Below are 13,148 nucleotides of genomic sequence, written 5' to 3' on the forward strand. Positions count from 1 at the left end.
CAGAGGTATGAGAGAGGAGTTGGCCAGAATTGATTGGAAAAGAACACTGTCAGGGATGACAGCAGAGCAGCAATGGCTGGAATTTCTGGAAGCAATATGGAAGGCGCAGGATGTAAACATCCCAAAGAGGAAGAACTATTCTAATGGGAAAATGACATAACTGCAGCTAAGAAGAGAAGTCAAAGCCAACATAAAAGCCAAAGAGGGAGCAAAATTTAGTGGAAGTTAGAGGGAAGCTTTTAAAAACCAGAAGGCAACTTAAGAAAAAGTCATTAAGCAGGTAAAGATGGCATACAAAAGTAAGCTAGTCAATAATATTAAAGAGGATGCCAAAAGTTTCTCCAGAAATATAAATTGTAAAAGAAAGGCAAGAGTGGATATCAGACCACTGGAAAACAATGCTGGAGAGGCAGTAATGGGGGACAAGGAAATGGCGGATGAACTGGATAAGTATTTAGCATCAGTCTTCTCTGTGGAAGAGACTAACAGTATGGTGGAAGTTCCAGGTGTCAGGGGCATGAAGTGTGTGAAGTTACCGTTATTGAGAGAAGGTTCTTGGGAGTCTGAAAGGTCTGAAGGTAGATGAGTCACCTGGTTCAGATGATGTACACCCCAGTGTTCTGAAAGAGGTTGCTGAGGAGATCGTGGAGGCATTAGTAATGATCTTTCCAGAATCTCGTGGTTCTTTAATGGTTTCCAAAGACTGGAAAATTGCAAATGTCACTCCATTCTTCAAGAAGAGAGAGAGGCAGAAGAAAGGAAACTCCAGGCCAGCTAGTCTGACCTCAGTGGAAAGATGTTGGAGTCGATTATTAAGAATGAGGTCTACGGGTACTTGGAAACAAATAATGAAATAGGCTGTAGTCAGCATGGTTTCCTTGAATGCAAAACTTGCCTGATAGATCTGTTGGATTCTTTGAAGAAATCAAGTCAAGTCAAATCAAGTAGCTTTTATTGTCATTTCAACCATAACTGCTGGTACAGTACACAGTAAAAATGAAACAACGTTCCTCCAGAACCCTGGTGCTACATGAAGTGACACAAAACCACTAGACTACGTGAAACAACACAAACTACATTAGACTTCAGACCTACACGGGACTACATAAAGTGCACAAAATATTGCAAGACAGTACAATAATTAATAAACAAGACAATAGGCACAGTAAAGGGCAAATTACAATATAATAATGTAAATGTAATTATAAATGTAAACAAAGTAAACAATGTTTTAGCAGGAATTGAGAAAGAAATGAGCAAAAATTGCAAAGGGAGTGGAGTGGTGTTCAGTTGAGTGTGTAAGTTGGTGTCAGACTAGATTCTGGGAATTGAGGAGTCTAATGCCTTGGGGGAAGAAACTATTACACAGCCTGGTCATGAGAGCCCGAATGCTTCGGTTCCTTTTGCCAGATGGCAGGAGGGAGAAAGGTTTGTATGAGGGGTGCGTGGGGTTCTTCACAATGCTGTTAGCTTTGTGGATGCAGCGTGTGGTGTAAATGTCTGTAATGGCGGGAAGAGCGACCCCGATGATCCCTTCAGCTGACCTCACTATCCGCTGCAGGGTCTTATGATCCGAGACGGTGCAATTTCCAAACCAAGCAGTAAATAACCAAGGGGAATCAGCTGATATTGTGTACTTGGATTTTCAGAAGGCTTTAACAAGGTGTCACACATGAGGCTGCTTAACAAGCTTCAAGCATGTGGTATTACAGGAAAGATTCTAGCACAGGTAAAGCAGTGCCTGATTGGCAGAGGCAAAGAGTGGGAATCAAGGGAGCCTTTTCTGGTTGGCTGGCAGTGACTAGTGATGTTCCACAGGGGTCTGTGTTGGGATTTATTTCTTCTTGTGTTATATGTCAATGATTTGGATGATGGAATTGATGGTTTTGTTGCAAAGTTTTTAGACCATATTAAGATAGGGGGAGTTACAGGTAGTTTTGAGGAAGTAGGCTACAGAAAGACAAACAGATTAGGAGAATGGTCAAAGAAATGGCAAATGAAATACAGTGTTGGGAGTGTATGGTCATGCACCAGTAGAAGAAATGAAAGGGTTGACTATTTTCTATGTGGAGAGAAAATACAAAAAACTGAGGTGCAAAGGGACTTGAAAGTCCTCGTGAAGCAAGGATGTAATGTTGAGTCTTTATAAAGCACTGGTGAGGCCTCATTTGGAGTATTGTGAGCAGTTTTGGGTCCCTTAGAAAGGATAAGTTGAAACTGGAAAGGATTCAAAGGAGGTTCACGAAAATGATTCCAGGATTGAATGGCTTGTATTATGAACAGCATTTTGATGGCTCTGGACCTGTTTTCACTAGAATTCAGAAGAATGAGTGGTGACCTCATTGAAACCTATTGATAGAGAGGATATGAAGAGGATGTTTCCTATGATGGGAGAGTCCAAGACCAGAGGACACAGCCTTAGAATAAAGGGGCGTCCATTTAGAATGGGGATGAGGAATTTATTTAGCCAGAGAGAGATGAATCTGTGGAAGCCAAATCTTTATGTACAGTCGGCCCTCCTTATCTGCAGGGGATTGGTTGTGGGACCCCCCGCAGATACCAAAAAACACGGATGCTCAAATCCTTCCTCACTCTGTCTCAGTGCGATGGACTTTAGGACCCAGCGTAGCTCGGGACCCGCCGCCCGCAGTGTTTCTTTTCCGTTGACGGAAAACAATCACGACTGAAAATAAAGTGGAAATAATAAAGCGATCGGAAAGAGGTGAAACACCATCGGTCATTGGAAAAGCATTAGACTACAGTCGGTCAACGATCAGAACAATGTTAAAGTGAGAATAATGGAGCGTGTGAAGGCCCTGCCCCGATGAAAGCTACAATTATTACTAAGCAATGCAGTGGTTTAATTATTGAAATACATACATTTTTTAGTGTTTTATATGCATAGAAAGGTAAAATATATACTATATACTAAGACAAATGTTTGACTAACTGACGCTAAATAATACCAGATGTACCTGTTCCGACTTAGAGAACTTCCAGTTTTTCTTTCGATTCCCGATCCGCAGTAACCTATGCACATCCTCACGCATACTTTAAATCATCTCTAGATTACTTATAATACCTAATACAATGTAAATGCTGTGTGAATTGTTGTTATACTGTATTGTTTAGGGAATAATGACAAGAAAAAATGTCTGTACATGCTCAAACAACAGGTGCTGAACAGAGAACTTCTGGGTTTTCCCAATCCGCAGTTGGTTGAATCTGTGCATGAAGAGGGCCGACTGTATATTCAAGACAGACGTTGATAGATTCTTGATTGGTCAGGGCATGAAGGAATACGGGGAGAAGGCAGCAGATTGGGGCTGAGAGGAAAATTGTATCAGCCATGATGAAATGGCGGAGCAGACTTGGTGGGCCAAATGACCTAATTCTGTTCTTATATCTTGTGTTTTTATGGAATTGGGATGTATGTGAAATTAAAATGATACTGCTTTGTGAAGTAGAAACAGAATTAGAAAACTATAGATAATGATTTATAAAATTGCACTGGGCCAAAGATTATTCTCCTGTGTTATCACTTTCTATTTTAGAAATGATTGACACTTGCATTATCTCAAATGAGTTATTGTGAACATATGTATGGAAGAGCTCTTAACTTACTGTTCTTTCTGGTAGACGAAGCTTGTTGCAGGTAAAAGGCCACAAAAGAGATATTTTCTTAATGTTACCATTTCTTTATATCCCTATTAGGACTCCTTTGCATTGTGCAGCCTCCTGTAATAATGTGCAAGTTTGCAAGTTCCTAGTTGAATCTGGGGCAGCAGTGTTTGCTACAACCTACAGTGACCTACAGACTGCTGCTGATAAATGTGAGGAGATGGAGGATGGTTATGTCCAATGCTCACAATTTCTATACGGTATGTGAAAAATGGAGTGCCATATGATTTCACTACTCTTGCCTATTTTTCCCCTTGTACCATAAACCTGTTAATAATTTGTAGGCATAACTTAATGTGGGATAATTTCTGCTGGAAATAGGAAAATACTGAAATAAGCATTTTCTTCCTCAGGTGTGCAAGAGAAGATGGGTATAATGAACAGAGGCATAGTATATGCACTTTGGGATTATGAATCTCAAAATGAAGATGAATTATCGTTTAAGGAAGGTGACTGTATGTCAGTAATCCGACGAGAAGATGAGAATGAAATTGAATGGTGGTGGGCACGGTTAAATGAAGGTGAAGGATACGTAGCTCGCAATTTACTTGGGGTAAGTTTATGGTGAGGATTAGATTGAGTCACTAAATGAGTGTGTTCCTCTACCATAGTGATCAAATGCTGTTGAAGAACTAAAAAGATGGTGATCTGTGTTTTCAATGTAAATTAACTTACTCCCATGATGTGAAGCAAACCCTTGAACCCATACTTATATTTTCTGAGGCGATAAAACCTCTGTATTTGGGTATTAAGATGCATTCATTAATGTGTGGGAAGTAATGACAGGGCAACCGGGGTTTGTCGGTTCCACAGATTGACTGATAGTAGTTTTGTTGGTCATGGTAGCTATCACTGACAAAGTCAGCAATTATTGCCCAGTCCTCATTGTCTTAAAAAAATTGGTTGTGCAGCATGGTTGGGTAGAGGGTTCCATATTTCAGGCCTAATAGTAGTGAAAGAATGGTGATGTATTTCTAAATCATGGTGACATGTGACTTGCAGGGGAACCTAGATATTCCCATGCATCTGCTATCCTTGTCCTCCTTGATAGATGTTGTACATTTAAGAGGGCTGTTGGGATCTTGTTAGAATTGGAGGAAGAGAGTGACTGTTAGTTGATGTTCACCTACGATACCATGCTGCACTAAACTATAATTGCTTCAGGAATTACTACGTTTTATCTTTTTCAAACTAAGTGATGTTTTGCTTCATAAGTCTCCACAAGCAACCCAGGGACATGATATCCTATAAGTGTTTAGGAATGTCCTGGCTTTCTGACCCGGCACCATTCTAGGCATTACACCTTGAAAGATATTCTCTCTGTTGCTGTATTCTTCCAAAATTCAAAGCTCACAAATTTGCTTTGTATTTTTTCAGCTTTATCCAAGAATTAAACCAAGACAGCGAAGTCTGGCATAAAGCAACTACCAGAAAACATTATCGATAAAGACTACAACCTTCGTTTATTTTTCAGGAAGTTGTAGCAATCCAGATCCAACAGAATATTTGCAATAAAATAATGATCTCCAGACGTAAATGAAGGAAAATTCAATGTACACAAAGAATGCTTCTGTAATGAAGTTAGATATTTTTGCTCAGTGTTAATGATCACCTGTTATAGATGGCGAACAAAGTTTATGTTTTTGAAAACAAGAGTGTGTATTTTAATGGACAATAATACAGATAATATTTTAAAGATCTTGTATTGATGGAGCACAGATGATTTGACAAAAAAAGCTAAACTTGTTTCTCCTCCATCATTATTTTTTAAATCAAATTTGTTGTTACTGCATTTGTTATTTTTGGTATATGCTATCCAGGACTGTCTTTTGCTAGCATCAATAAGAAAATTATTTCTCTTTTAATAGAAACAGTTAGGAGAAGTTAAAATGGGAATCTTAGCAAAGATCTTGATAGTTAAAGTAGTTTCAAGCAGGATTATAGAAAGTCAATGCCTTAGTTTTTAGCTGTTTCTAGTATCCAAATATTTTTATCTTGAGGTATTACTCTTCACTATGATATATTGCAAATTCCAAAGCTTGCAGCTAAGATTTGGAGGGTTGGTTCAAAAAATTTAAAAACTTATTTTTTATATTTTCAGTGATGGTCTTTCAGACGCAAAACATTAAACAATATTTTTCTGGCTGACTCTGGCTTGTCCCTTTTAACTCTTTCTAGTTTAGGTTACAATAAATCTCCTTACATAAAAGAAGAATTTCATTTTTTGATCTTATTTCTATATATTATACAATGACTGCAGAGGTAAATATTTTGTATTTCTCAATATCCCAATATAAAAATAAATGCAGTCTTTTTCAAAGACAAAATAATATAGTATTGCAGTTCTAATCTTTTTCCAGACTTCTATCCCTAAAGAAATATAGGTTTAGTGTGGTCTAAAACTATTAACATTTTATATACTAATATCTTTAAAAATTAATTACTAGGCATTCATTTAGGAACAGTTATTTTATTATTGAGAGTTTAATTCATTGCATAGACATGAAAATATTATGATGTAAACACTCATACCACTGTGCTTTAGACAACTTTCATTTCTCCACAGATGTGGATTTTTACCAGTTTAATAAGCCTTGCAAGAAATATAAATTCTTGTGTGGATAAAAACTGCATTTTGCCCCTTCTGTACACTGTAGAACCATCCATTAATAAGTGTTAACCTCCAGCCTTTATCTAATAATAAATAATTGAGATTCAGAATCAAGCATGTTGGTTGTTACCTGGAGGTTCTGCCATCTGTGCCTGAAAAAAAACTGTGGGTGTTGCACTTATTAACTTTTTAAAATGAAATTTATGACAATGGGGAAGCTCAGGCTTCCAAAGCACAGCTAAATAAGATACAAGCATGTAGTTGATCGGTATCTCAACTCCAATTTGCCTACTCTTGACTACAATTTCTACACATCTAGGTTCAACTCATTTTTATTGAAAGAGCATTCAAGCTCCTTTTTGTGAGGAAGTGCTTCCTGGTATTGCTCGTAAACCAGTTTGATGTTTATGTCACCAGGTTCTGATCTACATAGGCAGAAGAGATTTCATGTTATTTATTCTAATTTTACAATTGTTTCAAGCATGTCATCCCATTGTATTTTAAATGAAGAGAGAATAAATCTAGACCTTGCATTTGAATCTTCTGATCCAGTCCTCATCAAATCTGGTATCATTCTGGTGAATCCTGCTTTTGCTGTGTTCGCAAAAAGCGGGATTTCCGGTGGCCAACCATTTTAATTCTAATCCCTGTTTCTATTCCAACATGTCGGTCAATGACCTCTACTGCCACAATGAGGCCATTCTCAGGTTGGGGCAGCAACACCATATATTCCAACTTGGTAGTCTCAACCCGATGGCATGAACATTGATTTCTCCAACGTGGTAATCTTTCCCCTTCCCTCTTCAGTTCTCCACTCTGGCCCCCCTCTTACCTTTTCTCCTCACTTGCCTATCACCTCCCTCTGGTACATCTCCCCGCCCCCTTCCCTTTCTCCCTTGGTCCACTCTCCTCACTGATCAGATTCCTTCTTCTCCAGCCCTTAATCTTTTGCACCCATCACCTCCTAGCTTCTTACTTCACCCCCTCTCCCGCACTCACCTAGCTTCTCCTATCACTTTCTAGCTTCTATTACTTCTCCTTCCTTCATTTTTTTATTCGGGCTTCTTTGCCCTTCCTTACCAGTTCTGATGAAGGGTCTCAGTCTGAAATACCAACTGTTCACATACTTCCGTCCCCCCAGCATTTTGTATCATTCTGTTGAATCCTTCCAACACTAGCATATGCTTTTGAGGTGCAGAATCCAGAACTTAATCTCTTCCTGATGCAGTTTAACCTCATAGTATAGCATGCAAGCCCTCTGAACTGTAAGCCTCTTTAAGATCAAAGGTTCAGATTCCATTAGCTGTATACTTTATATCTGTGTTCAGCATTATTTCTTTAATGATATTTATTCAAATATTTAATTCTCATTGCCTCCCTGTTTTCTGTTAACTGTCTCTAGCCTTAGGTGCTAGTTTGATAATTTGCATTTGCAAAAACTAATTTTCCAAGGCAAAACACCCCAAATCTAAGATAAACAGCTGTAAAAAAAAAATTAATGTGGTATTGTTAATATTCAACACATCTTACAGGTCATACCTGCAGTATATAAAAATAATTCACAGCTGTATTTTTCATTAATATAGTAATCATTGCTGTTTGTAGAAACAGTTTGTACTTTAACCTAACAGTTAAAATAAATTGGTCCTCTAGTTCTCAATCACTGTCTGACTAATGAGTAAAACATTTTTGGTCTTTGCCAGCAATTTTCCACAGAGTAGGAAGGTATGAGTATTCTATGTAGAAGGAGGAGTAGGTGGTGACGTTCCTTCTGGTCTTATTTTTTTTAATTCCCTTTCCCAGATTGAGGAATCATGAATGCATTGTACTTGCCTCGTGTGTTCATTAATACTTCTTCAAAATTAATGTGTTCAAAGGGGCTTAACGGTGCCACAAACAAATCTAACAAATAGATTTACAAGATTTGATGCCTTTGCAGATGGGTATAAGCAGCGCCCTGCTAAATTAGCAACTCTGTCTATTTAGTAACTAAAAAAAACTTGCAATGTATGCTGATTTCTACTCTGAAACATATGTAAATACAAGGCATCATTTTGAATCTTACGATCAGCACACAGCACCTGGATCACTCCTATTGTCACCCTTGGAGCACAACCTCTTTATTGCTAATGATTAGATGCGAGTTAGTACTCAATTACCAGACTTAATTTTGTTATTTCATTTCTATTTCCCACAAAGAACAAACTCAAACTGAGTTGTGGTTTCCACTTTGGCATCAGAGTCTTTTAATTTGGTTGATTGTTAACACATTTATTATATTTGGTGTTGCTTAATGTTTCTGTACTGAAAACTAAAAAATATACTGGAATACATGTTATGAAGTTTATCTCAAAATGTATCTATTTTAAGGAAATTTCAGAGTTTTGATTGATGGATATTTTTTCTAAGATGTTACATGCAGAAAATTTGTTGCTAACCATTATCCAGTACCAAAAGCTACTAATACACTGCCAAGTAAACCTAAGTATTGAGTTGTATTTAAAATTATTTGAAATTGAAATCAATGTTTAATTGTTTATTTTACAAAATTTTAACTATTAATTCTAGTATTTCATTATCAAAATTGGAAATAGAAAGGCCAGTTTGTAGTTGTACATTGCAAAGAGTACAGATTTATTTTAACTTAGTTTTGTACTCTTATCTGATTTCATTTTATAGCTTTAAAATAAAATGTACAGGAAAAAATGCATGATTTGGAAATGGGGCTGTGTATTGTAAAACCTGAATTTTTACCTTGTGGAGAGTAAAAATAATGGCTTTGTGGTATATTTTGTTGTAAAAGTGAACCATCTGGGGGAACTGAGCAAGCTGTGCCACCTTTGATATTTGTGAACTGACAGCTTCAATTGACTCATGGTAAGAATGCCTTTTAGAATTGTTGTCTTGAAAATTTTCTGGATCATTTCAAAGTCCTTGCCGAATGAGCACAACCACTTTGACATTCTCAAACCTTGCCACAAAGCCAAAATTTATTTTGACAAAAAAAAAAGAGGGTGCAATCGAATGCAGAGTTGAAAATAAGTTGCTAATATTATTGTCATTTGAAAATGCGCATTATTGGATACATCATGAACTGATAGTTGCTGAAGTAATTTTCTGGTGGGTTAAAGTATTTGAGAAATGCTGCTTTCCATTCTGTGTATTGCTCTCTGTAAATCTTGTCTCTTCCACTCAAGCAATTTAAAAATATAATCTCAGCAAAGATGGTGACCTATTTACCCCTCCATGCTATACTCTGTCCAAAAGTAAAATTCTATTAAACAATACAATTTATGAGAAAATTGGCATCATAAAGCAAGCATGGATATGAGTAACCATGTATATTACAATTGTTTACACTGTTGGGTAAATGGAGAATCTACAGAGTTAGTGACAAGTCTTTAGTACAATACATGTTAGTAAAAAAGTATTTGTATATTCTGTAATTCTTCAATTTTCAGACATATTTTTCCCATTGTTAAAATGTCTTCTAGCAAAATCATGATCAAACCCTAAGGTATAGATCATGAATATCGCAGGAGCCATGTGTATTTATTTGTTACATTGTTGAAATATGCACTATAGGAATTAGCAAGGCCTCAAATTAGTAATAAAATATTCCAGTTATGTATTCAATTATTAGCCATTTATTGTACAACTTTGATTTTCTTACATTAAAGCCTATAAATCCTAAAAAAAAGTATTATTTTCTATTCCAGTAGATTAAATTAAATGTGCTGAATAAATTAAATTATGTCTATAAAGAATTACAGTTGAGGAATAAATTGAACCAGGAGCAGAATGCAAAGCTTCAGCATCAAAGGGAGACCCTAAACAAGCGTAACTCTGAAGTTGCATCAATGGGCAGATGTGTTGGGGATCTGCGTGAGTGTCTGTGGAAAAAGAAGGCCACCTTACAACAAAAAGAATGTTCCAGTAAGTTTGGACTACCTAAAAAAAAATATTTGCCTTTTTCAATTGAATAGGGTTAAATGCAAATTGCTTTGTAGATTTTGCTGCTTTTTCTTTAGGTGATCTTGATATACTCTGAATTCTGCTTTGAATTTGACTGCAGACCCCTCTAGCCACTTTTCGTTTTCCCTTTACCCTCTTGCTTAGCAAACATTGATTTTCTTTTCAAATTTTTAATGTGCATTGATTAGTTAATTGTCATATGCATTTGGATGCAATGAAATTCCTTGTTCTCCTGAAACTCATGGAGCAAACATAATAAATTATAATAAAAATAAAATAATAAATATGACAATAAGTACAGTGCAGTCTGAAACATTGAAACAAACATCCTAAAGTGACAATACCAGAATATCAGAGAAAAGTGGCACTAAGAGTATGACAACATGATTGCACCACCAGGGAAAGGGTGTGAAAGAGGTGAGTTGTTCAGGAATCTGGCAAGCTGCTCTTAAAGCTGGATTACAAGTCTTTCAAGCTTCTGTATCTTCACACAGAAGGTAGAACAGAAACAAATCTGGGTGTTTCCATGCAAAGAAAGATGTCGGGTAAGTTTTTTACTCAGAGTGGTGAGTGCATGAACGGTGGTGGAGGCGGATACGATAGGGTCTTTTTTTTAAGAGACTTTTGGATAGGTATATGGAGCTCAGAAAAATAGAGGGGTAAGCCTAGTAATTTCTACGGTAGGGACATATTCAACACAACTTTGTGGGCTGAAGGGCCTATATTGTGCTGTAGATTTTCTATGTAACCAAGAAAAATTGTTTTCTCTGAATTTTCAGACTAAAGCTTCTCTAATTTATCTTGTAATTTATACAGTTCCTTTATTTTAAGTACTTTTGCCATGGAGGAAATGAACAGGTTGGGTCATTCTTTACAAAGTGATATGTATGCATTATCAATCGTTTAGTTGTGTACAAGCAAACAGAGGCACAAAAGCCCAGTGTCAGCATCAATTTTGATAAATGTTATTGTGATTACCTTACAATAGAATGTACCACTTTGATGTAATGCAATAGAAATGTGTCCTTGATCACATCACCTAAATATGGCACTTCTAAAACTATGATTTTTAATTTTAAACCATTTATCCCTTCAGGGCTCTCCAAGTAAGGTAGGATAGTAACTGTGTTGGAAATTTGTAATATATTTGAAGTCTTCACCTACCATTATTTTCTTCTCATTTTGAAGTGCCTTACAGTATAAATAAGCATTTTAAATGGTAAAATTAAACTTTTCACAATACTGTGATGGAACTGTTTACAGTAAGGATAGCTCTGTAAATTTTGACTGAATCAGTAATGTAAAACTTAATGTACAGTAAGAATATTTTTATCTTGGTATACTACATATCAAATGTGAAGTGTTTTGGGAACTTTATACACTGAGTCACAAAAAAGTACAGCACATAAGCAGGCCTTTTGGCCCATCTCGTCCATGCCGAACCATTTAAACTGTCTACTCCCATTGACCTCTACTGTGACCATAGCCCTTCATTCTCCTTCTATCCATGCACCTATACAAACTTTGCTTAAATGTTGAAATCGAGCTCACCTGCACTACTTCTACTGTCAGCTCGTTCCACACTCCCATGACCCTCTGAGTGAAAATGTCTCCCCTCATCTTCCCCTTAAACTTCTCACTTTTCACCCATGACCTTAGTTGGAGTCCTCCAACCTCAGTGGAGAAAGCCTGCTTCCATGTACCCTATCGATACCCCTCATAATTTTGTAAACCTCTATCAAAGATGCTCTCAGGAATAAGGAATAAAGTCCTAACCTGTTCAATGTTTCCTTATAACTCAGGTCCTTAGGACCCAGCAACATCCTTGTAAATTCCTCTGTACTCTTTCAACCTTATTTACATATGCCCTATAGGTTTGTGATCCAAACTGCACACAATACTCCAAATTAGTCCTCAACGACATCTTAATACAACTTCAACATAACTTTACTGAGTAAAGTCCTTTACTCAGTACTTCAATTTATGAAGGCCAGTGTGCCAAAAGCTTTCTTTATGACCATATCTATCTGTGACATCACTTTCAATGAATTATGTACCTCTATTACCATATCCCTTTGCCCTAGCGTTCACTGTGTAAGTGGACCTGGTTGGTCCTAACAAAGTGCAACACTAAGCACTTGTCTGCATTAAGTTTCAAATCTCTTCTCATTGTTCTACGTTCCAAGGAATTAAGTCCTAAACTATTCAATCTGTCTTTATACTCGGGTCCTACAGACCTGCAACATACTTGTAAATTTTCTCTGTATTCTTTAAACATTAGTTACATCCTGGAAGACTCCACAAGCAAGGTCATATGGACAGGGATTAGGAATGGAAAAAGTGTAACTTTGCAATGGGTGTATTGTCAGCCTCCAAACCAGCAACATGATGTTGAATGGCATATATTAGAGAGAAACAATAAAAATAGGTTCATAGAACCAGCTATTGCCTTCCAGCTTCAGCCCATCTCCCTTCACTCTGCTATATACTGGCAATCTTTCCTGTGCCCTCTTGACCCAAAATGTTGCCTTGTACCTTTTGACTAGATGTAGCGTTACCTGCCGAGCTCTTTCAGCATTGTTTTTCATTCTAGATTTCAGCATCTGTGATGTTTTTAGTTCTCAGAGCCAGTACCTCAATGCCTACTATTTTTGATGTGAGTCTTCATTTATATCAAGGCAGCCAGCAGCTCATCAAAAATGCGGTTCATGGTGTCTTGCTGTGAATTAACTAATGGTGCAGGCTGGCAGCAGAGTACTTGCAGATGTGTACATGCAGCAGGTACCCAGGCAATTTGGCTCTTAAACTGCATTTGAAGTTTGGCTTGCTTACAAGGAAAGAACTCATGGAAATTGAGGTAATCTTTTACAACGGGCATTTC

General features: G+C 37.1%; 1 protein-coding gene across 1 annotated transcript in view; it reads left to right on the forward strand.

The window, feature by feature from the left end:
- The window catches only part of LOC140730336 (apoptosis-stimulating of p53 protein 2-like), an 83,295-nt gene extending 73,303 nt beyond the window's left edge, over window positions 1-9,992 (forward strand). The window contains exons 16-18 of the mRNA XM_073050615.1: window positions 3,715-3,881; window positions 4,035-4,234; window positions 5,059-9,992. Of these exons, the coding sequence (XP_072906716.1) occupies window positions 3,715-3,881; window positions 4,035-4,234; window positions 5,059-5,100 (409 nt within the window). The 3' untranslated portion in view covers window positions 5,101-9,992. The remainder of the gene's footprint in view (window positions 1-3,714; window positions 3,882-4,034; window positions 4,235-5,058) is intronic.
- Window positions 9,993-13,148: the final 3,156 nt, after the last annotated feature.

The sequence above is a fragment of the Hemitrygon akajei genome, chromosome 7 (assembly GCF_048418815.1).
Source record: "Hemitrygon akajei chromosome 7, sHemAka1.3, whole genome shotgun sequence".
NCBI classification, from domain to species: Eukaryota; Metazoa; Chordata; class Chondrichthyes; order Myliobatiformes; family Dasyatidae; genus Hemitrygon; species Hemitrygon akajei.